Source organism: Solea solea, chromosome 18 (assembly GCF_958295425.1).
Source record: "Solea solea chromosome 18, fSolSol10.1, whole genome shotgun sequence".
NCBI classification, from domain to species: Eukaryota; Metazoa; Chordata; class Actinopteri; order Pleuronectiformes; family Soleidae; genus Solea; species Solea solea.
The window spans coordinates 17,587,536-17,614,433 of NC_081151.1; the positions used below are offsets into that span (position 1 = coordinate 17,587,536).

General features: G+C 40.0%; 1 protein-coding gene across 2 annotated transcripts in view; it reads left to right on the forward strand.

Annotated features, from left to right (window-relative positions):
* The window catches only part of mta1 (metastasis associated 1), a 47,765-nt gene that overhangs the window by 4,141 nt on the left and 16,726 nt on the right, over positions 1-26,898 (forward strand). For both annotated transcript variants that reach the window (XM_058614759.1, XM_058614760.1), the window contains exons 3-4: positions 11,493-11,560; positions 15,357-15,450. In XM_058614759.1, the coding sequence (XP_058470742.1) occupies positions 11,493-11,560; positions 15,357-15,450 (162 nt within the window). The remainder of the gene's footprint in view (positions 1-11,492; positions 11,561-15,356; positions 15,451-26,898) is intronic.

The window sequence follows — 26,898 nt, forward strand, 5'->3', positions numbered from 1 at the left end:
AAATCATTGTGGAACAAACTTTTTTTGATATTCCACAGTCACAGTCAGGAATTCTATAAAAGAAACGGGCACAATTTGGGCCAAAAATGAGCCTCGTAATTGACTGGAGCTCCTCCTGAGATCAATTCAGTGCTACATCAAAACAATTGGAGCCCTTGGAAAGATGGCCACCACTTTGCAAGACAATGCTGGATCATCTTGGAAAAGCAATGACTTCCCTTGTGAATGAACCCCGGGACAAAAGCTGGCTTTGTAAACCTTGATGTCTTTGTTTTCACCGTTCAGGCCACAAGCCACTCTTCCGGTGCCTGCAGTGCTTCTTCCTCGTACTGTATCCCACTTGCAGAAAAGTGAAGACTGAACCATGAGGCTTATCAAGTCAATGGTGTAAAGGGAAAAGACGCTAACCCAGAGCAATATGTGAACAAGCTTTAAAAGTTTGAACCTGCAAGGACTCGATGTACTGCTTAAAGAAAGTTTAAACCTATGAGGCAATAAGTAAAGAAATAGTTAATGGCTGAACTTGAACCCTTTTTAAAAAAAAAAAAAAAAAAAAAGGTTTGTTTTTTTTTCAGGTCAGAACAAAAGTCCTTTTGAAACAAGTTTTTGCTTGATGCAATCGTTGCCTCCTCTTCACACAAGCTTCTGGAGGAGCTCATCCTAATGCACTGCCATTGTGAGCGATGAAAGGACAAAAATCCACTGTTGCTGTTTGTGCGCCGCGTTGCTCGGTGTTTTATTGACGTGAAATATGATCCAAAAATGTCCAGTTTGAGCAACTGAGCTGTGACTTTTAAAGCTTTCTTAGATGCCAAGATATGCCGTGCAGCAGTTTGTGATAATTAAGACACGATTGTACAAATGATCTTGATGGTTGGCTTTTGTCACATTTATTTCAAGGTAATCAGGAGAAAATACTGCATTGTTATTACCATAATCTACCATGAATGCATGCTTATGTTTGATTTGTTTAATGCAGCAGCTGCAGCCCAAGTTATGTTCGGTAGGTACATAATCTCCAAATGGTCTCTTATTGATCAAAAGCCATGCATATTGGGATCATTCAGTAGGTCAAATATTGTATTTATTTTTATTTACTTATGTTTATAATTCATTTAGGCTAATGAGGCTAGAGTGCACTCGTTGCCCTGTGACTGATGTAGTTAATCGAGAGATAAAATAGAGGTTTTTTTTCTAGTATCACTTGATCAGTCGTCGTTTAACAACATTTAGCATCTGTTCAACCATCTAATACTTGGGTAATCGTCTTCCTCATTCCCTCTTTTACCCTCTTCTTCTTTGGGTGTTATTTAATGTGACCAAGGTTTAATGGGACCGAAAGTTTCTTTGTGTCTTGTGCTTCCCCACACGGTGCATCTATGCTGGGCTGCAGTGGTGGGATATTTTCTGATAAAACGTCTTGTAAGACCCACTTTTGTGAAACTTTTAAAGCCTGTTATGTCTTTAGAAACTTTATGTCTTTTGCACAGACTGAGCACTGTGGGCTTTTCTTTACTTCACTTTCACTGAAAGCATTTCTCAATTGCTTGGGGAAAGCAATTGAGAAAAGCAAACATTTTTAGAGATCAACTTGAAGATGTGTGCACCTGTCCTTTTTTTGAATCCCTCTTTGTACTGTGGTTATGGGAGTTTGAAAACTCTGGTGCAGAATGTGCTTAATGTGTCGTGTTATATACTAACCTGAAAGGCAACAGACCTGATGTCAGTGCCGGCGTCTCTTTTGGTTGCTGAGCGGTGAGGATTGTCTCCATGCTGGCAGTAATGATTCAGAACCTGCTTGGAGGTGTTGCAGTGTTTACTAATCTTCAAACTGACTAGCTCACAAACTTTGACAGTGCCCACACTCTGTTTGGCTGGTGGCTGGTGTTAATTGCCCACATTGGCAGTCGCTTCTCTCACAAATCTGGTGGGTGTTATTCACAGAGGGACGATCTGAGGGCCTGTCTCGCTGCCACGATCCTCCCAAACGCGGGACGGTCAGTTGAACCAATACATGACGGCTATTAGGGACACTTTTGTTGAATTAATCTATCATTGCATTCCCATAGAGGGCAGAATGCACGGTGCACATGCTCTTCATCCATCACAATAAACAGGATTTGCTGCAAGCTAGCAGTCTTGTGGCGTCTTTGCAGGACCACAGTTATTTGGAATTCAAGATCTGGTCGTCTACACTGCTCTGAAATAGTTTTGTGAGAGAGGTTGCTGCGGTTGCTGCAGGACAGAGACATGGAGTTAAGTTTGCTATTTATTCAAATCCTTCTCTGCTTAAACGTTGTTCTCCAAAACATTGGCTTAACCTTAGCTTCTTGTTGTGGACTGGAGGTCAGCGTAGAATTGGAGAGCAATAAGTAAAAGACATCCATCTGTTGACTGTGAAATAGATGTTCCCCTCACCTTATGCAGGGCTGATACGGGGAATCAATAGGTCAGGTGGCCAGATGAAAAGATAAATGCTTGGGTCTCATTCTGCGCAGATGCGAGCAGCTTGCTCCAGGTCTGATCACTGCAAGTAAGTTGTATCAAAGTGTGAGGAAAAGGTGCAAGATTGATTCAGACGATTAAATCACCTGCCATTGCCATAGAAACCTCCATCTGACTCATAATCTCCTCCCGTGGTTGCTGCTCACAGTGACAGACACACCCCTCAAGCCTCTTTCACACTTGGCGAGGTCGAATGTGTGACACGCTGCAGTAACGCGGAAAGACAAACTCTTTTACTGGCAACAGAAAATAATTTGACGGGCTTTTCACCTGTGTTTGTGTGTGTGTGTGTGTGTGTGGGCATTAGATGGTGTGCCGGCTGTGGAGGGGTCGTGTGCATGGACAAGCGTGGGCAGATGTTTATACTCTGCGTTTCCTGCCTCTTTGTGTCCCCTCTTTGCCGTAGCCCTCGTCTCCAGCCGTGTACTCGCTGTGGTCGCAGAGTTTTCGAATCACAAACCAACTGTGTCTCTGTCAGCACCTGAAATTGGCATTGAATTTTAATTTCAGTGTATTTTAACTTGTTTATGTTCTTGTACATGCATGCAGTCGGACGGCCCCCCAGTGTAAACTACCAAAATGAGGGTTGTTGGGGTAAAAACAGAAAAACAGGTTTACTGAAGCCACCAGCAGAAACGGGTCTCTTTGGTGATATTAGCAAATAGTGTGAGAAATGTATAGAAAGAAAAGCAGCATTATCTCAGACAGGAGAATCTACAATTTGAAGTAAAGATCAGGACATGTAATGTATGTCCATGTAATGTAATGTCTAAAATTCTGTTATTAAAAATAGCCACTAGTTGATCTTAGTTTAATTCCTTAATCTATAAAACCAATCTATGCGGCTCTAACAGACCGTGGAAGCACTAATGCTCAGGTCAACTCTGGTTTGTGACAATTACCTCCATAAAACCCTGATCTCATTTCAATATTCTTGAGGATATAAAACACTTTAAACTTAACAAAAAGCAGAGCCTATGATCGCTTACGACATCATTTAACATTTTAACCACAACAGGTGGTAAATAATCAGACTAGAGCTGAAAATTAATCGACAACTATTTTGATAAACGATTAATCGGTTTGAAGCTTTTTTCATGATTAAAACAAGATTTCCGATTTGTTTAAGTTTCTTAAATGTGAGTATTTTCTTCATTTCTTTTCTCTGGATAACGAAGAAATCATCTAAAGTTAATCATTTTGGTTTGTGTACAAAACGAGACATTTGAGAACATCATCATTTCCAGGTTTGACGAACACGGATCAACACTTTTTAAGGTTTTCTGATATTTTATGGACCAAACAATTCTTTAAGAAAATAATTGACAGATTACTCGTTAGTTGCAGCTCTAAATCAGTCCATTCCTATTTTGACAACTTGAAAGTTTCAAGAGTAACAATACATTTCCCTGATGTGTGTTACAGCCTGTGGTGCTTATTTGTACATTTGGGAACTCACTTTATCCTAAATTGTTCTGTTGTTCAGGTCTGTTTCACTGGTAACCTGAATGGCAAAGATGGGAACGAGTGAGTTGGGTGTGCATATGTACCATACCGCCTGGGCCACAACCACAGATTATTTCCTCAATTCATCTTTTTGTCTGTAAAATGCCAGCAAATGGTGAAAAGTGCCTCCTACAATTTCCCTCAACCCTAGAAGATGCACTCAAATTGCTAGTTGTACTTTGCCAACCCTCCAGAGCCACAAAATACTGAGTCTTCGTTCATCTTTGACCAAGCAAAGCAGCAAATTATCACATTTGAAAAGCTTGAACTGGCACATTTCTGGAACACTTGCTTGAGAAATGATAAATGAATTATTGAAATTGTTGCAGGTTGTTAATGTACCTGTTTGTAGTGTTTCATCGCAGATTTCCCCCTTAATTTAATTGCCTTTCTCGTTTGCTCAATTATATCCATCACCCTGTGTGTGTGAGATGGTCTCCTGTATCTCTCTCTCTCTGCTCAGACCCAGACTCCATCACTTATCTCATGTTTTTCTTTCTCCTGACTGTCTGTCTCTCTCTGGCCTGGTTTGAATCAGCCCCGCAGTCTCTCTCTTTTGGGGCTCGGTAACATGCCTTGATTGGCTCGCACTAAGTTCGACTGCACTGTGACATCACAGCCGCCGGAGCTAGCTCATTGGCTGATGTTGTGAGCGGGGGATGGAGAGCTGTGTGTGTGCGTGTGTGTGTTTGGGGGGGTGGTTATCCGCGGGTTGTGGCGGCAGGAGGGCTGATGGGAAATGGAGAGAGTGAGTGACGCTGCTCAGTGCCTACAGGCCTTCTCGTCTCTTTCTGCTGCTCTCATTTTGGGTTGCTCTCCAGCTCGCTCTCCACCAGGCTTCAAGCTCCTCACACGGTGGAAACTCCACCACTCAAAGCCATCCTGCTCTTGACTGTCAATGAACAGCTTTCTTCCTATTTTTTCCTGCTAGAAGGGACACGGAACTACAACAAAATTACTCCATTTTGGAGGAGGAAAATGGGACACAGCGTTCCCTTTCCCAGTGTCCCACCTCAGCAGCGACAAAAAAATTCGCCGTCAACCAGCTCGGAAAGCATCTTAGTGTGTGGCAGCAATTTGCACCCAACTCCACACCAAAACTGAGTGTTCGACATGTGGTTCTGCTTCAGTTTGAAAATGGTCACGATGCATTTCTTCTCTTAATTAATGGGTGTCAACGGGCAAACTTTGAAGGCCTCAGTTAAACGGCAACATTTCTCTCACTGGTTTTGTCATGTAACATTTCCCTGTTTTTGAGTTTTTTTTGATCACTGTTTTATATGAACAGTGTTGTCTTTTTTTTTTTTTTTTTTTGTCTTCAGGGAAGCTTTAAAAATAATTTCAGACTCCTGCCCACAACATATACAGTCCTATTCATGTCGAATTAAAGCCCAAGCTGTCTTGATTATTTCGATAATTCATTCCAGTTTCAGCTGGGGTTGTTTCACTCTGTATTCAATAGAAAATACCGACTCGAGCTCATGAACCTAGTTAGTTTGAGTCTCTTATTCAAACGTTATTTATAGAGCACATTTAAAACAACCAAGGTGGACCAATTTATCGATTTAAATATCCTTTCTGGATAGAATCAAGTAGTCATACAGGAAAGTGATCAGTAATGACGCTCTGGGACCATCGTTCTACATTAGTCAGCACTGTTAATCTTAACCGATTTATTACTTCATTTATGCCATGTTTGGTCTTTGTTTAAAGACAAATTATACCAGCTCTTGAGTAAAGTTGACTTTTTTGCAAGCCTGAATTTTTGGAAATGATCAATCTTTCACTATCGTCATTGTAGGAAATTGATTGATTAATCAATCAGGTTGAAATTGATAAATTGGCAAAGGTTTTCATTGTTACTTGCAGCCTTTACACACAGCTGAGCAACACTACTTTAACCTTAACTTTTATTTTTTAGAAAGAATGAGTAAAACATGAAAATAAAATATAAATATATATATATATATATATATATATATATATATATATATATTTTTTTTTTATTATTATTTTAAATCACCAGTCAAAAATGCACTTTATTTAATTAATCATTGTAGTCCTTAACCCTACATATATTTAGGTTACAGATAAAAAGGATTTTAAATTTTAACATTTGTTGTTATGAGATTGTCAAATTCCACCCTTCCGTTGTGTTTCTTTTATGGTAAAACGGGGGGAAGCTGCAGATGATGTTGTTTAATTTATCAGTTATTTGACTCATTGTTTAGCTCCGTTGCTTGAGGTTGCCTCACTTGTGCTCAATAAATGGATTTCGTCTCGATAACTTCCCGTCGCCACACTTTCCCCCATGCAGCTCGGTGATCTTGACCAGTCACGCGAGGCCTTTCCGACCTCCAACCTCCGACCTCGAGGCTGCTCTCTCTCCCGGTGTGTTTTGGAAAACGAGCAACTCGGGTATCTTGTCTTCATTTTCTTTTCTCTGTGCCACTCCATTTCGACTTGTCCTGTTTGATATTCCGCAGCGGGAATGAAGATGTCACAGTCACAGTGGAGTCTCGCAACAAGCTGATACTGGGCTGAAGAGCGGATCAGTGTGATGTGACGATCTCTTCTCTGTGTCTTATGTTGAGGAGTGTGTGTGTGTGTGTGTGTGTGTGTGTGTGTGTGTGTGTGTGTTCCCCGTAGTTGCCAGAAGAAACTGTCACAGAACTGTATTTACATGTTTTTGTTGCTGCTGCTGCTGCTGCAGCTTTGGTTACCCCACCAAAGAGGAAATGCGTAGCTCTTACATCATTATTTACTTGATCATTTAGTGCTTAAACAAAATAATTTCTCCTGAATTACTCCTACTGTGAGTCAGCAGGGCCTCCTTGAAAAGTTTAAAAAAACAACATTGAATTCAGTTCAGTCAGGCGTTGGGCTGGTGAAAAAAACTTATGTTAAGATAGGAAAAGGTTATTTTGGTTCCCTCAAATGCATAAGAACAGGTACATTAACTAAAATCTTAAACTTCCTTGGTCAGCTCTAAATAAAATTGTTATTAATATGTCAAGAGACTACCTCTGTACTGTATAATTGTCTTTGTAAAGATCAAAATAGCTTCAGTTGTCGGAAACAAACCCACCGACCTTCATTAATGCTGTGCGTGTCAACCTAACATGACGTGGCTGCAAATAATCCAGCTACGTGATTGGTTCAAAGCTCTGACTGGCAGACGTGGATGAAATGAGTGCTACCGAAGTTGAACCCCCTGTTTTTGTGTTCTATTGCGGTAATTATCGTTATCATTTTATCGCTCAGTCCTAATCAAACGGCTTTAGAACGTATTAAAAGTCTTTATTAAAAGAATGTCCTTCACAAAGGCCTTAAATAGCATTTCTTGGCTGCCGGAGATGCTCAACAGTAGTTTTTTAATATTTTTTTTTCCTATTCATAAAGAGACAAACAAAGTAAGTGGGCTGTGCTCTCTGGAGGCAGAGGAATTATACTAGGTTTTCTTATTATTGCTATGTTTTGCAGTTTTTATTAACAAATGAGCGTGTGTAATAAAGGGGGAAACTGTCCGTTTTAGCAAAAAGCGTTAAATAATTACAATAAATATTTAATCTACCCATACATTTTGGGGTCTAGATGATGTTTAATTGATTTATAAAATCCCCAAGCTTCCTGGTTATGCATAGCCCAGAAGCACTGAGAAGATTTGAATCAGCTTTCTGCTAGAGAAAGCACTCGGAGTGCAAACATCAGGCAAGGCCGCTCAGATTTTCAGTACAATGTTCCCTTTATCTTTTGAGTCCGTGCTCACAGACTTAAAAGAAAAAAGGTAATAAATGCCTGTATTTGAAAAGATGTAGGCCTCAATGTCCTGCACTGGTTTTAATCTGAAACTATATCATTTACAGCATACTAATCTGATATTAATATTGGTGTTGATATACTTCTTTCACTCCCTCACTGCAGACATGATGGATACAGCTGCAGAAGAGTCAGACTAACACACTGCCGTCTCAAGGTCACGTAATTGACTCGCTATTAGACATTTATACAGTCAAACCAAAACCGTGTTCCTGTTAGTCATCGTTTTATGGCAGGAGAGATAAACGTGTCCAATTTGTCCGTCTCTTGACAATTAAACTAAATAATGCTGACGTTCACTGACAATTTTCCTGCTTTCTTCATATTCTTGATTATGTTTTTTTTTTGGTCACCATCGCCTACATTTTTCGGACAATCCCAGATTCCAGGCTTGTTGTTTCAACTAGAGCTGCAGCTAACGGTTATATCGATTAATCGGGTAATCGTTTGGTCCGTAAAATGTAGAAAACTTTTGATCAGTGTTTGTCAAACCTGGAAATGATGATGTTCTCAAATGTCTTGCTTTGTCTCCAAACGAAAATTATTCAGTTTTAAAGGTTTCTTTGTCATGTGGAGCAAAGAAACTGGAAAATATTCCCATTTAAGAAGCTTAAATGATGATTCATTTAATAATTGTTTCAACTTATTTATTGGATCTTTTATACTTTACAAACAGTTAATAAATTGACACATTGGTCTCTGTAAATTTATTTTGTCTAAACTCAAACACGTCACTATTTAGTGTATTTGTAAAACAATTCATTTAGGAAGGTAGTTGCTGATTCATTTTGTATTCAGTGTATTACTTCTTTCTTACTTGGCTCTTATAATCCATCTTGGCTTCTTAAAGTTTTAATCGTGATCTCAACAGGAAATGGTGCAAATCTCCCTCCAATATAATTTTAGTAGAAAAAGAACCGATGCACGAATTGTGTAGAAGTAACTTGATACAAAGAGCTGCTACACAAAATGGCAAAAAAAGGTAACAAATTAAACACAGTCGGAGCTAATAAGAGAGAGGAAGTGAAAAGGAACTGTAAAATGCGGCATTTGCTGGACATAATTATACATTTGGCGATGTCAAAGTAAACCGTAGCTACTATTTTCTGACAATTTACTGTCAAATCAATTGGACATGACCTAACAAAACTAATCTGCTGCTTGATTAACAATAAACAACAATTAGATTAATTGTGACGGAGCAACCCTAATAGAGATTGACACTAGACTTGAGAAGTGCACCCTTGTTCACACAATTTTCAACGCTTTTCAAGTCGGTTTATTGTTTATAAATGTGCTTAATATTAGCAGTATTACTCCTAAATGAAATGGTGTCTTCAATCTGGAGCCCAAACGATAACAAACAATAAAGCAGAGTGGTCCAAACATAAAAGATGCATGACTGATGGATGTTTAACAAACAGTTTGTAGGTGGATTTTTCCTTTAACTCTGCCAGGAATAGAAACGCAGGACCGCTCTGGATGTCTGTGCGGATCCTGGGTGTTCTAACGCTATGGATGAATGCCTAAACCAGTTAGTGTTGGACGTACAGTGTGCAGGAAATAAAAACAATAGTTAGTGTGTATTATGGTTTTGCTGGTGGAATGTTTTTGGACGATCGTTGGCTTAGTTGGTCAAGAAGATGGGGTCGGGGTGGGGGTGGGGGGGGGACCTTCGACTCGGCTTCTGCCTGGAGGAGAGTCAGAGATGGGAGGGGGAGGTTCAGGGTGAAGGGAGGATAGCTCCGGCTCCAGGCAGCCGACCAAGTGTGGGGTATAATCTGACAGCACTCAGCCAAGACACATGCAGGGCTAAGACCAGGCACCCTACCAAGACTGGGGCCTGTGGGGATATCCTGGTGTGAGCTAATCCTCCAATGGGCCTGGAGCAGTGCCAGGAGCCACACACACACACATACGCACACATGCAGGTTAGTGTAACTATTCTTCTAAGAATGCTGCGTTCATTTGGACAGACTAAACAAAGCTTTTGTCCCTAACCATATAATGTCTAACCATAACCTTAAAATAACCACATTTCAAATCTCAGCCCTTAACCCAACCAGTCCCCTCAGAAACACAGTTCTGCCTCATTTAGGACCAGGTTTGACCTTGCCAGGCCTGACAAGGTCGGTGTTTATGCCAGATTAGGTCCCGAAGAGGTAACAAAAACAAGTTTGTGCATACACACCCATAGATGCATAAAACCACACATGTGGTAAAGCTTTTGCAGTCCCTCATTCTCACCCACACAACACACCATGCATGCAAACAACACACACACACACACACACACAAGATGGTGGGTGAACTGGGAAATGGGACAAAGAGAGTATGAGTGCTGAGGAAGTACAAGGCTGTAGTCTGGAGAGGCTGGTTGTGTGTGTGTGTGTGTGTGTGCGTGTGTGCATTGGTTACTGGTCAGACCTCCCAATCACCCCTGGATGTCCTGTGTACGAAATTGGCTCAATTCAATGAAAGATCCAGCGTGTATGAATTAGTGACATCTACTGGTGAGACTACTGTCATAAAACCACAGGACTCAAGTCATTCCTCCCCCTCCCATGGTGGCCACAGAACTACGGTGTCCCACACATATCAGAAAGGATGTCGTTCCTTTTCCATTTTGCATATTAAACATTAAAAGCTCAGACTTATTTGTCCGTTCAGGCTTCTGTAGAAACATCGCAGCCTGTGTAAAGCTTGCCTAAAGTACAAACAAGTCTATATTCTAAAACAATATACATGTATTTACATACTTACGGGCGGCGTATTTCAATTTCTGCTCATTAACTCGACTAAATGTTACATACTGGGCCTTTTTTATTTCAACGTTTTGATGACATTTCTCTGTTGTGGATTGAAAAGCAGATCCGGAGTCTGTCCCGAGGTGCCTGCGCAAAGTCGACAAACTAATTCCATCGATGTTACTTAAAGACAGGAGAATCTCCCAGTGTCTCAAACCCAAAGTAAAACTGGATTAAACTTCAATTCAGTGATCAAGACGGGAAGCTTCTCGGCTATCTCAGTCACTCAGAAAAACTGACCCCCCCCCCCCCCCCCCCCCCCAATAAAAAATCTCGTTAAAAAGGCGATTTTCTTGTTAAAAACAGGCCCCGAATCCAATCCACAGAAAATTGGAAAAATATGAATTTATGTGCGTCCATGCAAGAATTGGACGTAAGCGACAGTCGGTGGCATCAGATGAAGAGGGCACAGCGAGATGATGTAATTAAAGAGTGCCAATCAGGCCTCTAACAAATTAAAGCCATGTGTAATGGAAAGGTTGGGGACTAATTCCAAGCCCTGACTCTCCTTGATCACAGCTCGAGTCATATTTAGGTCGCGTGTTTGCTGTACGTCATCGGTCATTTGCTTAACCTTGTTTCTACGGCGCTTAATTACATTTTCGTTTTTACTTTTCCACGTTTTGAAGCGTGAAGAAACTTTTCTTTTCTTTCCGTTCCCCTCGCCGGATTTCCAGCATTTCCACATCTTTCAGGATTTGTGTGCCCAAACTGAGCTGGAAAAATACTGGTAATCTCCTTGAATAATTGGAACACCTTTCAATGTTGACTGACAATAATGTCTTCTTTTTTTTTTTCTTTCTCTTTTCATTCCCCATGATCTCTCTCTCTCTACCTCTCGCTGTTCCTCTGCAGATTATGTTTATTTTGAGAACTCGTCCAGTAACCCACTGCTGATCAGGAGGATAGAGGAGCTGAACAAGGTGAGCGTGTGTCTGAGTTTGAACTTTTTTTTTTGAATGCACCTCATTTTTGACATTTTAAACTCAACCTTGTTCAGTCTGACTTCTCAGAGATTGAACGTATGAGTTCTTTTATTCTTAATATTTATTTGTGTGTTCCTAATTGCTTCTATAAAGCAGAGATTTATCTTTGTAGTGTATTGCTACTGCCCTGTCTCTTGAGAATTTCTGTCTTTCTTTGGTTGTGTTTGTGATAATTGACTTAAATGTTACATATTAACACAACAATACTGTTAATTTCAACATGTTACATCCGTATTGACAGCAAAGCCACACCATTTATCATTCTGATGAAAATAAAATAAATAATAGATGTTTCTACAAACACAATCTTATGGTAAAAAATAGAAATTCTGCTCGCACAACCTTGAATTTCTGATTAAACATTGATTAATTAGTTTATTTATCAAAGCAACATTAATAGACAGCTATTAATATAATTAGTTCATATTTAAAAAAACTTCTTAAAACATTTTAGTTGATTGGTCAGAAAAGAATGAGACATTGGTTTGTGAAATAGGAAATTGTAACAGGATTTTTTTATTTATTTTTTTATATCCTGGTGTTTTAGAGTCCGAGAATCAGTCAAAACATTCAGTTTAAATTCTATTTAAATATTTTGTGAGACACCGTTGGATGGTTACGGAAGAAGATTAGGGCCATACAGGAAAAACATATTTGAATTCTGACTTTAAACTCAGAATTTCTGACTTTAAACTCAGAATTTCTGACTTTATTTTCAGAATTCTGAATTTATACTCAGAATTCTGACTTTAAACTCAGAATTTCTATCTTTATTCTCAGAGTTTCTGACTTTATTCTCAGAATTTCTGACTCTATTCTCAGAATTCTGACTTTAAACTCAAATGTTTTTTTCGGATGTGGCCCTAATCCTCTTCCGTAGATTATTCATAGATTATCACGGTCACTTTGGAAGAAACAAAATTATTATTATTATTTTTTTAAATGACACAGACGTTAAACCAGCATCGATAACTGTGTTATTACACCATTATTATCATAAAAGTAGTTGTGGAAATAAGAACGACATTACATAGTTTTAAATATATAAACCATGTTCCTCGACTACCATGTCTTCATTGCTATGGAGGCGTTAAATAATGTATCGTTTCCTCTAAAATGATGATGATGTAAAGGTGTCAGGTGAATCCCAGGCTGCAGTTTGCTACGCTGTTCGGTCAAACAAGCCGGGAGAGAGTCGCGTCTCTGCAGACTTGTTACTGGTGTTCATGTGTCCCCGGCCTTTGCTGGTTAATGTAGAGGCTGTCTAACGTGATTGACACAGCGCTCAGAGTGAGCGCTCTATTCTGTCCGTCACTTGTCAGTCTCTCTCTGCTCCTCTGGGATCTTTGGGTTTTTTTTTTTCCACAAGGTTTGAGATGAATGTCTGCAAAGTATAGAACAGTGTTACAGCTGCTCAAAACCTATGAGAAATTGGTAGACGTGTACAGTGTGTAAAATGTAGGTACTGTATAGCAGGGCTGAACAATTAATCGAAATTTTATAGAAATCGCAAATTGGCCGAATACAATTTCCTAATCGCAGGAGGCACAATATTTGTTAAAATTAGCATTTTAGATAAATTATTGTCTTGATCGATAAACGTTTTATTCTGCAGACTGAAGAGAACATCTTTGTTTCTCTCAGATCTGCACAAATATCACAAAGTAAGCATTTTCAATATGTTTTTTTCAAATTTAAAATTTGACTAATGATGTAAAAATGATGATGTAAAATGCAATTACTGTCAAAATAATCGTAACTACTTATTTATTCATAACGTTGAGACTTTTTTCCCGATATGCTGATATATCAGGAGTGCTTGCACTGATACTGATGCGTTTTCTTTCCCTAAGACCAACTGCAGAACTCATTTAGTCTCTTGTAGTGAAATCAACTAATAAATAATAATAATAAAGATGTACATTTTCCTTAACTCTTCGTTAACCCAGCGTCAAAATGTCCGTCGGGACTTTGCTTATTTTTTACCATAAAAGGGACACTAAATGTCCTGTGAGTAAGTGCTTTTGCCCGTTTTTCCAGAATAACTTTCAATATCTGGCAGTTGGCCCACAATGGACAAAATAAACATCTTTTGAGTTTTCACGCAAACTGAAGGCTACATAGGTTCTCCAACACACTTGGAAGGGAAGAGTGAGGTGAAGGTTTTAATGTTTAAATATGAAATGTGCACAAATTATCATTAAAAAGGACAATGTTTAGTATTCATTACACTGCTATCTTGGTGCAGGACAGAGAAGAGTTACATTTTATTATTGTATTAGACAAAAAAAATACCATAAAATGATCAAAACTGAAAACCAGAAAGCAATAATATATTTTCTTGGTGATCAAATTGGTTTAATTCCAGTTAAATTATCAGTCGAATCACCTACTTGAAGCGCTGAAACGAAGCGTGATGTCACTACCTGACTGTCACGTTTTTATCACAGGTTATAACTGCTGTGTCTCTGTGATCGTACTAAAGATAACTTCCTACCTTTTTTCATTCGTTCATCATCTTCCTGCATGTGACACCGTCGTCTGTTGTGTTTTACTTCAGGACGACACGACAAGTTCCCAGTTTCGACACGCATGAGCATATAAATATTTATGATGTTACAATGGGGACGCAAAAGGGATCAAGATCTTAAACCTGCTTTATTGAAATATTAAATAACTATAAAAAAAATATGGTTTTAGATTAGCTGATTTAAAATGTGATCATATAGGCCGTAATGGGATTTTTATTTTTTATTCCCTCAGAAACTGAAAACTCATGTCACTTCCTCCGATCTTATTTATATCTGGACCTTGAAATAGAAATGTTTTAATTGGTTCATCCATCCGTCTGTCCATTTTCTGCAGACGATCCAGATTGAGGTTGTGTCAAATGATTGATTCATCATATTTTTTTTTAGGAATTAAATAGCTGGAACACACTGACAGAAGTACTACTTCACTGTCATTGACATATTTGATTCAGTGCGATATTAAATGTCCTTATTTATAACTCAGTGGAAGTTCTGTTTCTGAAACAGTGATAGGTTTTCTCTCAGAAATTATTAATAATGAGGACAATTCTATCCTGAAACCGCCTTTTCTCTTTGGATATCACCGTGGAAACTCAAATTGTGATTTTTTTTTTTTACATTTATCAATGTTGCATGTATGAAATAAATATGTGACACATTCAAATAAGTGTTTACAAGTGTCTACATTATACCACACGGGAAGGGTTTGTGAGTAATCGATACACTCGGCCTATAATCGGACACAAATATGATCGCCAATATGTGAGACACTAAAGACTCACAGGTCTATCAATACTCATAATGTGTACTATAGAGGGATAAAAGCTACATATCTTGTTTTCCCCTTTTGAGGTATTGCTTAGTAATCCGTTGTCATGCAGTTGCTAATTTAAACGGCAATGTAGTATAGCTGAGACAAAAAAAAAAAGAGTCTTAGGACTGCAGTGACACACTCCGCCACGCCTTCCTGTCCTGGTAACTGCAACACTTATTGTCATTTTGGAGAACACTGCTGTTTACGAACATGGCGTTTTTTAGCCAAAGTAAAAAAAAAAAAAAAGCCTCAGTAATAGGGTTTTTATGAGTGTGTGTGTGTGTGTGTGTGTGTGTGTGTGTGTGTGTACGTGCGTGCATGTGTGGGTGCTCTGTGTGCGGCGGCACCACTTGTTGCCGTGGTAACGCCGATTGTCTCTGCTTTGCAGACAGCCAATGGGAACGTGGAGGCCAAAGTGGTGTGTTTTTACCGGCGGAGGGACATCTCCGGCACACTCATCGCCCTGGCAGACAAACATGCAAGTGAGTGACCGACCATAACCCAGCTGGCAAACGCCATTCATGAACACAAAACAACACACACACACACACACACGCCGGCCTTGACTCGCGGCGCTTCTGTTCCCCGCGCTTGACTGCAAACTTCCACTCGTAGTGGATTCACCTTAATGTGGAAAATGCTTGATGAGCAGATGTTTATGAAGCGGTGATGTACCGTGCGTTAAAGTCGTTTGTGTGCAGATACCGCGCCGAGAGGGGAAAAAAAAAAAACCCAGCCCAGACGGCACCTCCTTCTCCGATAGAAGTGTTTTCAGACGGCGCTCAATCTGCCTGCCGCGTGTGTCAATATGACGACACCTGAGTGAGTGTGTGTGTGTGTGTGTGTGTGTGTGTGTGTGTGTCTTCAGCATGAGCTCTCTTTCTGTCATCATGTGGGTGTGTAGCGTGTTGCGCACATGAATGTTGCTGCCGTTCCTCGGAGCTCGGGAGAGCGTTTGCAGTAACGAACAGCTGGCACACTTTGAATGGACTCCAGCAGTATTGTGTGGGCTTTTTTTTTGTTTTCTCCAAATGTTCCAGGTACCGGGATAAAAGACACTGAAGCGATGGCCTAAAATGTGCTGTTTGGAAAGAAAGGACGTGGAAATGTAAGGGCCACAAAAAGACTGAGACGCTTAGTATAAAACCCAAAAAAAAAGAGGGCAAACAGAAGACTGAAGTACATCGCTTAAAGGCCAGAGCTGTCCTTGAATGTCTCCCTAGTGGTCATTTGGAAATGACACCCCCGGGGTGAAGAGGGCAGGGATGGAGGTTGTGATTTTATTCCCACTGCAGGGCTTTTCCCTTGAACATGACCATCTCAAGTGTGTCAGATTTGTGCAGCGCACGTTCAATCTCATCAGTAACCTGTTGACGAGGATGCGCCGTGACATCTCGATTCCTAAATGAATGAATGAAGTCTCCTATGAATGGATCGAGGTTTAATTTATTCGTATTTGTAATTCTCGTAGGAAACGACACACATCTGCACCCACTGCATATTTTAAAGAAAAACCTTTTATGTGTATCCAGTCTTGACTCGAACAATGCTACATCATTTCTACTGTCTGTTTAGTAATATTTTGTATTGCAATAACAAGGTGTGGGCAGTTTCAACATTATAAGAAAAGCCAAAAACGTTGGCTTTTGTCATGGGGGGGAAAATATCTTGCAAAGCTCTATTGCTCTGCCTTCCGGTACCCAGCCATCCATCTTCTAACGCTTTATCCAGAAAATATCCATATTTTCCAGTCTTGGAGTTAAGGTAATGAGAAGTACGAATGCCAAAATCCTGTTGGTGACGAAGGGATTGGTAACAGAAGGGGTTAAGTAAAGGTTCAGATAATATAAGAGATTTAACCACCAAAATGAGAAAGTTGTAAGCTTCATTTGAAGAATACTAGCGCGTTTCTCCCACCCCCCCTCGCAACATGACCCACTTGTTGTAGATTCCTGTGACCGTCGTATTGACGTACAGGTTGGGAAGGCCACAGGTGCCACAGATGAAAAGGAGTGAAGCTGATAAAAACACAGTCTGGGGAGTCCACTCCACAGTGATACGGTCGAGTGGACTGTGTCTGTCCCACATCTGGTCCTGAGTTGACCTGTGTGTGTGTGTGTGTGTGTGTGTGTGTGTGTGTGTGTCTCTGTGCTGTGGTGCAGCATGAGTAATGTCAACAGTGCGGCCAGACACAGTTTATGGTGATGTGGGCTTAAAGTGCACTTTTGTCGTCATCTTACCTGAGCACATGCTTTCACACACACACAGAGAGAGAGACGCGCCACGTGGTTTAATTTAAAAAAAAGTATTTGACACCAAATGGAATCCCAATAATAAATCCTAATACCATTAATCCGAAAAACGAGTGAATGAAAGCACAGGATGATGTAGTAGTCATTCCGGTAGTGAAAGCAGGAACACTGACTCTGTACAGTCTAAGCAGAACCAGCCACTAGACTTTGACTGGGTGTGGCCGGCTTAATGTCGGCTCCGGGTCTGTCTGTCTGTGTGTGTGTGTGTTTCTGTGTGTGTGCACATACTTGTTTACCTCCTCAGGACCTTTTTCTGGCATAAGCACTGGCCTCGTCAGGGTCGGACCAAAACCTGGTCCTAATGAGGCGGAACCTCTTTTGTGAGCAACTGGTTAAGTTGAGGGCGAAGATTTGAATTTGCGGTTAGGGATAACACTTTTGTTTAGGCTGTCTGGATGAATGGAAGTGAGTGCGGTGTCCTCAGAAGAATAGCTGCACAAACCTGTGTGTGTGTGTGTCTGTGTGTGTGTGAGTGAGAGAGAGAGAGACTTCACTGCAGAGTCCACAGCGGTGGCCTGGGGTTGTATCCATTGCAGAAGGGTATTGTTTGTTCTGTTGGACCACACAGCGTCAGTATCACATATAGGATGTAGTGTGTCCCTAACAAAAAAAAAGAAGTATTTTGACTGTTCAATTGATTTTGTTCTACTATGGTATTTAGATTTTTATTTATTTTTTTTAATCAAAAAGAAAAAAAAGCATGTATTTGTTGTTTTGGTGTGTGTCTGGTTTCCTGCTGCGCAGTAAGTGGCAAGCAAATATGAATATTTCAGACGCCGCATCATATCAGTACTGGACCACTTAGGTTTGTTTTCTCGACCTGGCTTTGTGTTTGTTTTGCTTGTTCCTGTGCCGGCCCTCCTCACTTTTGCCTTTGCTCTGCCAGCTGCAGTTTGGTTAGGGGCTTCCAGACATTTGCAATATGTAAAGGAGAATAAGAAGGGATAAAAAAAAAAAAAAAAAAAAAAGCATGGCAGGAATGGCTGTACACCGCATGGGTGTGGGCTGTATCCTGTCTGCATTCGTGTAGCTGCAGCTTCACTGCGTGTGTCTTTTCTGTGTGTTTATGCATGTCAGCGTGTGTGTGTGTGTGTGTGTGTTCCTGCGCTTGATGAACTTGAGTTGTAAGGCTGTGGGCTCTGCCACAGGAATTGCGTTTTGGGGTACATGTAATACACTTTTTGGTATGGATTGCTGGCAGTCATGTGTGCGTGCTACATGTGTGTCTCAGTGTGAGTCTGCAGTGACTCATTGATAAAATATTTTTTGCTTGCAGAGATTCTGAATACTCCCTCATCGGGGCCTCTGTCTCTGCCGTTAGCTCCTCCCCAATGCGAGCGTAGCAGCCTCCCCGATTGGCCAGCGTCTGTGGTGGACTTGGCATTTTACCACCTTGGCCCCACCCTTTTTTTCTTCTTTTTTTTAGACATTTGAATTTGCCATGACTCAAACCTTTTTTTTTTTTCTTCTATTTTTAAAATGTGGCTCCTAGCTACCATAAACAATAGACAACAATGTAGTTGGTGAAGTGATGAACAGAGGTAGAGTCTGTGGATTAAGTTCTGTATGTTGCACGCCGTCTCCGAAGTGAATCATGTGTCCACTTTGTCACATTCCTTGTTTTTTCAGATTATAGTGTCCCTGTGTGGGAAATAAAACCTTCACCCTGCTGCCGTAGTGCCATGTTGTATCGCTTGAGTTACACACCCATTCATCCAGCAGTTATATGTAACCGTAGAACCAATAGTACAGCGAGAGTCATTTTCTCGATTTCGAACCGACCCTATTATTGAAAACAAGCGTTTATGTTAAGTGATTACATTAATTAAATATGGCAATTTTTTTAGGGCGTATAACCATTTAATCATCACAAATAATGCCAAAAAAAATCGCGTTATTGAATAGTTTATCCAATCTACACCTTAAGGCTGTACTACTGTGCAATTATGTGGTAGTTTCCCAAAAAATAATGTATAAACTAAATATTAAGGGTCATAAAAAATCTACCTCCTATCTTAATGTGCAACTTTTATGTGCAATTTTCCTCCTTTAATTAGGTTTAAAAGTTTTAATTAGTAACAACACTTTTTCTCTGCTTAAAAACGAAATTAATTCCACTTTTGATGACTAGCTTATGATTTTCATTCATGCTCACGTACACACAGCAACAAGTCCATTCTAAAACACTGTAAAGTGTGTTTACATGCAGTAGATTTGTCCCACATTTTTAAAAATAACTCTGGCAGGGGCATATACTGCATGTCAAATGTTTTTTTTTTTGTTTCTTTTGTTGGCGTTGTGCAGGAGAAGACTTTTCATGTCTTTTTAATATCCCTAGTTAAATGAAGTTACCATGGCTTGGGGCTGCAGACCTCAAAATGTCAATGTAATGCCTAAATTACAAAGTGCGGACTTCGAAAGAAACATGTTTTTGTCAGAAAAGGAATCTCTGGTTAAGAGTGTTGGAGCTGACTCGTACGATTTCAACCATTAAATAATGTTGACAGCCCCTTGTAACATTAAAAACTGCACAATAAAATATGTCTAGTTATCCTGTAAGTGCACGTTTACTGATTCACAACTATATATTAAATGCATCCTTAGCACACTTGCAAGTGTTGTTGTGCAATGGCAATCAAGGAAAATGAGGAAAAACAGCTAGAATCTCACACTACATATAACATATGAAGTAATATTATTGATTACAATTCAAACTGCTAAATTTCAGTTATATACTATATAAGTCTAATTAACCGTGTGTAGCAGAACTCATTGTCAGTCTATTTCTATCATTATGAAAATGATTTGTTATGTGACTGGGAAAGCCTGTTTCGGTTTATTTATATGAACTTGAAGAGCCACATTAGATCGATCAAAGGAACCACGTTGTCACAAACGGCTCATTATGCTCGTCTCGGTGATTACGCAACTGAAATATGAAATAGTTCCTGTACCTGTTCATCCCAACCTGGAGCGCACGACCGGCTGCTGAATGTTTGACACCGCACTTACAAGGTTTTAACTTAAAGGTCAACTGAGCAATAAACTGTGTGGCTCTGCAGTTGTAACTCCGGGACAACACTACTGAACTCACACCAGACCTGAAGTCCCATTGTAGCCATGTACATGGTAAACGACCAGGACCACAGGCATAACGCGGCATTGTTATGCCACCGACTGTGCTGCTCTTGTTCTTACTCTTGTTTGGAATGTGCTGAAAGATGAAGAAAGTTCACGATGATTGGCGTGTGTGACATGGAACGAAGTTAAATTTTTTTCATTTTCAAAACTAGGCCTTGACTGGGTGTAATCTGTTCTACTTTTTCCACTAGTTAATATGGTTAAAGCTGTTTTCTCAATGTTAACCATGTGGCAATGTGATGATGAGTATGGGTAATCCAACACCAGGCATTGAAATTACTTTCTGTTATCAGATTGCAATCATATAGTGCCTGACCACTTGTAAGTACAGGGGTAAATTAGAGCTGCAACTAACGATTATTTTAATAATCGATTAATCTGTCAATTATTTTCTCGATTAATCAATTAATCGTTTGGTCCCTAAAATATCAGAAAAAACTTAAAAAATGGCGATCGGTGTGCGTCAAACCTGGAAATGATGATGTTCTCAAATGTCTTTTGTCCACAAACCAAAACGATGAACTTTGAATGATTTATTTGTTATTCAGAGCAAAGACATGAAAATAGTCACATTTAAGAAGCTTAAACAGTCGGAAATCTTGTTTTAATCATGAAAAAAGCTTCAAACTGATTAATCGATTCTCAAAATAGTTGTTGATTAATTGTTTCAGCTCTAGTGTAAATATACCCAAGGCCGCTTTTCCACCACATGGTCCCAGCTCGCCTTGCCTCAGCTCGACATGGTTTCCCATTACCATGGTACCTCCTCGTGGGCTGGGTCATCACAGCATGGCTGCGTAAAACTGCCGTGTCTTCGTTTTTATACGTGACGCGTCGCAAACTTGCGACGAGTGTAAAGCAAAAAAAAAAAGTACCAGGTTCTATCGCTAACGGAAAAGCAAAATAACCATGCCGAGTTGAGTCGAGTCGCACTGGGACCATGTAGTGGAAAAGCTCCTAAACACAGGAACCACCTTCTAATGCTAAGTGTAAAAGTTAGATAAATGCAATGTATCAGTTCACCTGGGCTGCAATTCATCTATTGATTATTTTCTTGATCATCTTCATCCATTTATAAATACCAGGAGCGTCTAATCGTCTTTTAATCGCGTCCCTGTTTGACGGGCTTCAAACTTGGTAAGCCTCTTTTACCGAGGGCACCAGTGTGTGCGCTGTGCCCACTGTGGCGGTTCTTAGACGAGCAATGCAACAGATATTTTGCTAAATGAGCTCAATTGAGCGCTAGTTGGCGGTTCATTTAGTAATAATCGCTAACGGATAAAGACAATTCTTGTTGTGCAGTAATATTACCACACTCATCACAGTATCGATTGTATATTGATTGATCTCCTCTCTTAAGGGTTAATTGTGTCTTTTATTTGTTTGCGTTCAACCGGTTGCCTCAGTCTCCGCCTCCACAGAAACGGGCACTGTATCATAGACAGGTGTCGTCAGTTTGTTATGCTAATAAGCGTCCACTCTGCTCTCCCTCGCCCTTGGGCCTGCTCTTTCCACTGCTTACCCTGCTCGCCACCGTCTCTCAGCCCAGTAAGGCGACCCATTCATCAATAATTGATAATTGGCTGGGACAGGTGAGATGGAGAGGCAATTTGTTCGAGGGTATGATGCGGCTGCACTGCTAGGAGATTGGCCCTGAGAAGGAAAAGAGGAGGAAGACTGAAGGTTGGGGAGTTGACTTGCTACTCGGGGACACACAGCCAGGGGCCAGTTGGAAGGGCCAGCCTACTGATGGACCACTACGTAACCCAGTGTGTGAGAGAGAGCGAGTGAGTCATAGTTTACCCTAGGGGCAGATTTCAGCCTCAGGACTAATAGTTACTGTTTAGCAAGTTGTGGTTTTTCTTAAGGTTAGTTCTGCTTTGCTGCAACATCACTTCTTTTGTTAAGAGACTAAAACCTCATTTATTCCAGGGAGAAAACCCTGTATCCTTAATCTTATCTGCTTTCATGTATCTTTAATCATCGTGTGTGTTTTTTTTTAACAAAGGTCCTTTCTGGAAGGTTTAAAGAGTATCCCTCCATTTGTCTTCTTTTATCAGCACATGCACGTTCCCAGGGCTTCCACACACTATTGTATAGTGGACCCTGCTTTGCATGAAAGTCTTTATGAAATTAAATATTAGGCTTGTTTAACTTCAGGTGTAACAAGCAGAGGTGCTTGATCATGCAGCAAAACCACCTCAGGCTTTGGGTGATTTCGGTGGACACGCTAATCTTCTAATAGCCTGAATTAAGGACTAAATGAAATAAAGGAGTGGTTAGGATGTGTAGTATACAGATAATTAGCAGATTAATCAGTTGTGCATTTCTAGTTAATCCGAGAAGCAATCCTAATGTGTGAGGAAAATGTGGGCGGCACTTGGAATTACTTTGTATGTTGTTCGTGTTGCGATCAAAACGACATGGATCTTTTTGTCGTGGCCGATTTGGAGCGCAACACAAACTTAACTTAAAGCTGCAACTAATGCCGCAACTGACTTTTGTAATGGATTCATGAATTAATTTGTTTGATTAGTTTCTCAATTCGTCTTAAGTGTCTTGTATTTGTCCGCAAACCAAAATGAACCCGTTCTAGAGTTTTCTTCGTTAGATGAAGCAAAGAAACTTATTTACATTTGAGAAACATTCAAACGGATAGAATTGATTATTAAAAATGCTTATAAGGCCCTTGCACCTCTTTTTTTAACACCCTCTGCTAACCAGTTTCCTGTGGGAAACCCTAAATGACTCGTGGTGATGTTGGAGCCTTTGCGTCATAATTGTACATCTGGTTTGTGTTTAAGCTTTGTGAACAAAAACAGCCTGGATAGTTTTACCGAAGCTTGGTGTGATATGAGGTAAATGCAGATGTGTGTGTGTGTATATATATTAAAGGAATACTTCACCAATTTGCCATTAGCATTGTATTACTAGAATAGGGGTAGTAGTTTTGAAAAATTGTGCTTCCCAACCTCAGTTTCCCCTGAGTTGAGAAATATCTTTATTCTTTTTTTGTTACATGCCTACAAGTGACACTTGTTCAAACTTTTTAGACCCACAAGTAGGGGGACAGGACCTCATTCCCAGAATGTAAACAGTGTCCGCCATCTTTGCTAACAGTTATGCTAACAGTGTCAAATCAGGTGAAACTCAGGTTAGGACACACAATTTTTCAAAAATACTATCCCTATTTTAGTAATACAATAACATATTTACAATAAATATGAAAATCTTGCAATCACAATTCCCGTCAACATAACTGCAGTTATATATTTATTCAAAATTGTTCAAAATCAAAACTCAAAAGATGTTATGTTTGTCCATTGTGGGCTACTGTAAAAAAAACATGGTTGTCCAAAATGGTGGCCTCTGTGGAGCTGATCTGGCTCCTGATATAAATATAAAAGTCTCATTCTGGGCTAATAATAATAATAATTGTATACATTTTAATGTGAGGACTTGTAAATGTAGTATCTCTCTTGGTTGCAGTTAAAAACTCCTCAGAATAAGGGTTATTTCATGTATTTATATGCAGTAAATTCTTAAAAAAATACTTCCATCCTATATGAGTTTTCTAAATTTCACCAAATCGACAATAATGTTTTGTGTCGACCTTTTAAAACCCAGCATCAGTCAGGTTGTTGCCGAGAGAAAAATCTTGCCGTGTCATTATTATTCCAAGGCTGTTCCTCCAATTCTTCTCCTGCATAACTTGTGCACCGCTGTCGTTCATTTTTCATGAAGTTCATTTTCTTTTCGTTTTCTTTTTTCTTTTTTCTCTTTTGTGTTTCACTTGTTCTGCTGTGAAGATTGTGCTGAAGCGCAGACACACCAGGTTCTGTTGTGCAGTGTTTTGGTTTTTTTTTACCTCCTCAGTAAAAACATGTGTTATTTCCCCTCAGATAATTAAGTAGTAGTTTAAAGGTGATTCAATGTTGTTGTATATAATTATTTTTTCGTTTTTATTTGAACTATTGAAACATCGTTGTGTAAATGTAAAGTTAAAATGCGCGGATGTGAGAGAGTGAGGTTAACGCAAACCATATTTCAGTAATGACACACATGCACAGTGTATTTGTTGCATTTGCAACACGTGGAGTTGATTTTTTTTGCACACATGTTCACCTTCCTACAACTTTCCTCAGTGGTTTATATTCCCTTTTAATGTATTTTTTTTTTTTTTGGTTCTCCCTGTATTAATAATCTCGGTCTGTATTTTGTTGTTTTCATGTGGCAGAAGATGGAGCGAGGCCCTGCTGTGTGTGTGTGTGTGTGTGTGTGTGTGTGTGTGTGTGTGTGTGTGTGTTAGAGCAGGCTTTGCCTGGGCACTGATAGAGCCTCTGCTTGGTGCTGAGTGCTGGGCAGAGTGAGCGAATGAAGGAGTACTTATTGATTTTGGCCACACATCTCTTCTCCTGAAAATCCCTTGATTGCTTTTGTTCTGCTCCCCGTCTCCCTCTTTCTGTCTCACTTCCTCTAATGAAACTCCAAATGAATTGGCGCACGTACCGACTGCTTTCTCTCTCTCTCTCTCTGCCCGTTTAACTTCTGTTCTCATTGTCTTTTTTTTAACTCTCTCTACCAGTTTTTACTCTCTCTCTTTGTCTCCCTCTCCCCCCGGTCTCCCTGCTGATTTCTCTATTGCTCCCCTTCCTCGTCTCCCCCTCTTCCCGCTCGATGTCTTTACGTCCTTCTGTCTTCATCTCATGCTCCCGTGCTCTTTATCACTCTTGTCACACTTTCCCCCCCTCTGTCCTCCTTTTTTTGCCAATTCTATCTGTCCCTCAGTTTATCTGCGTCTCCGTCCGCCTCACCTTAATTCCTTTCTTATCCACAGACGAGGAGGAAGAGTACGTAGGGATATTGCTCACCCGCAGCGGCTAAATCTCTCCTTTATAGAATCATTCTGGCTCAAATGGGCTGATGGTTCTTCAGGGGTCGCTCTGTTCATTCTTGAGCTGGTTCTCACCAAGTGCCTTTTGATTTGTACCAAACCTAATCTGTGTATGTGTGTGTGGCTAAGGCTGCAATGATCTCAAGTGCAAACTATTTTGATATTTGATTTAATTGGTTTGAGTGTTGTTTTTTTTTTTTATATAATATTTATTTATTTATAGTTAATTTGCTTCATATAGGGCTGCAGCTCAGGATTGTTTTCGTAATCCATTCACCTGTCGTTTATTTTAAACGTTAGGGCCAGAAAACATCAGAAGATGTTCATCGTTGTCTCTCAAATCTGGAAATAATGATGGTCTCGAATGTCTCGTTTTGCCCACAAACCAAAATGATTCAGTTTCAATGATTTCTTTGTGACATGGAGCAAAGAAACCAGAAAATATTCTCATTTAAGAAGCTGAAAAATCAGATGGGGAAAAAAAAACATCAAAATAGTTTGGTATAGTAATCAATTGTTTCAGCCCTGGCTCCATATAACAAACAAAAATCATTAAAACTAAATAATTTTAGTTTGTGGACCAAATAACTAGTCAAGAAAATAATCCGATGACACAGGGATTCAAGATTTAAAGCACAATCTCAATCTATATCACTCCAAGACAAAGTGTTGCACCAGCAGATGATGATCAGATGAAATCGCAGCTTAATCAACAACACAAACCGCAAAGGAAACTCCAGCAGTCCAACACTTAAATGTGCTTTGCTCCTCGGCCCATGAAAACAATTGTGTAAAGTCTCCTGTGGTTCTGGAGGCTCTTTGTCGAGTCTGAGAACGTAACATGGATGCTCTCTTGGTAGGACGCTGCCCGTGGTCTCACAACCCGGGGTCCATGCTGTGTTTACGAGGTCGTCGGCCATTGCTTGCGTTGTTGGAAACAAAAGAACTTGACTTTTTAAAGTCAAAAGTAAGGATATCGACGTTGTTGGGTGATCAGTTTGTCAAGTGTTCTGTCAGTGCAGGATTATTGAAGGAGAAATTTGTTCCGTTTCTTTGTCATTGTTGCTCAATAAAAGCATTTTGTGAAATCCAATTTAAAGTAAATAATCAACTTAAATATTTGGTTTTCAAAACTGTATTTCAGATTTTTTTTCTTCCATTTACCTGCTCTTCATTATCGGTTAAAACTGCAGTTGTGTGTTTACCAGGTTAACATGGACAAAGTGACACAAAGTGATTAATTAAATGTCACAACAGTTGCCAAACATGTTGTTCGGTAAATGGACTTGTCGTGTACTCTGTATGAAGTTTGTCGCCGGGAAGTGGAGCAGATTTCCCAGGAGTCGGGAATGAAATGCAGAATTAGGTGGGAAGCACAGACGGGTGTGGAAGTATTGATGGTGCATGACTCATGAGGACATAATCAGTGAGATTTTATGTGAAATACTGGTTTTATATACTATAAACACAAGTCTACGCTTCCTTGGGGACTTCATTGTTCTGGCTCATCAACTGTGCATCCTCATGGTGGGTGTGTGTGTGTTTGTGGCTGCTGCCAACAACATTTGCCAGTTTTCCCTGTG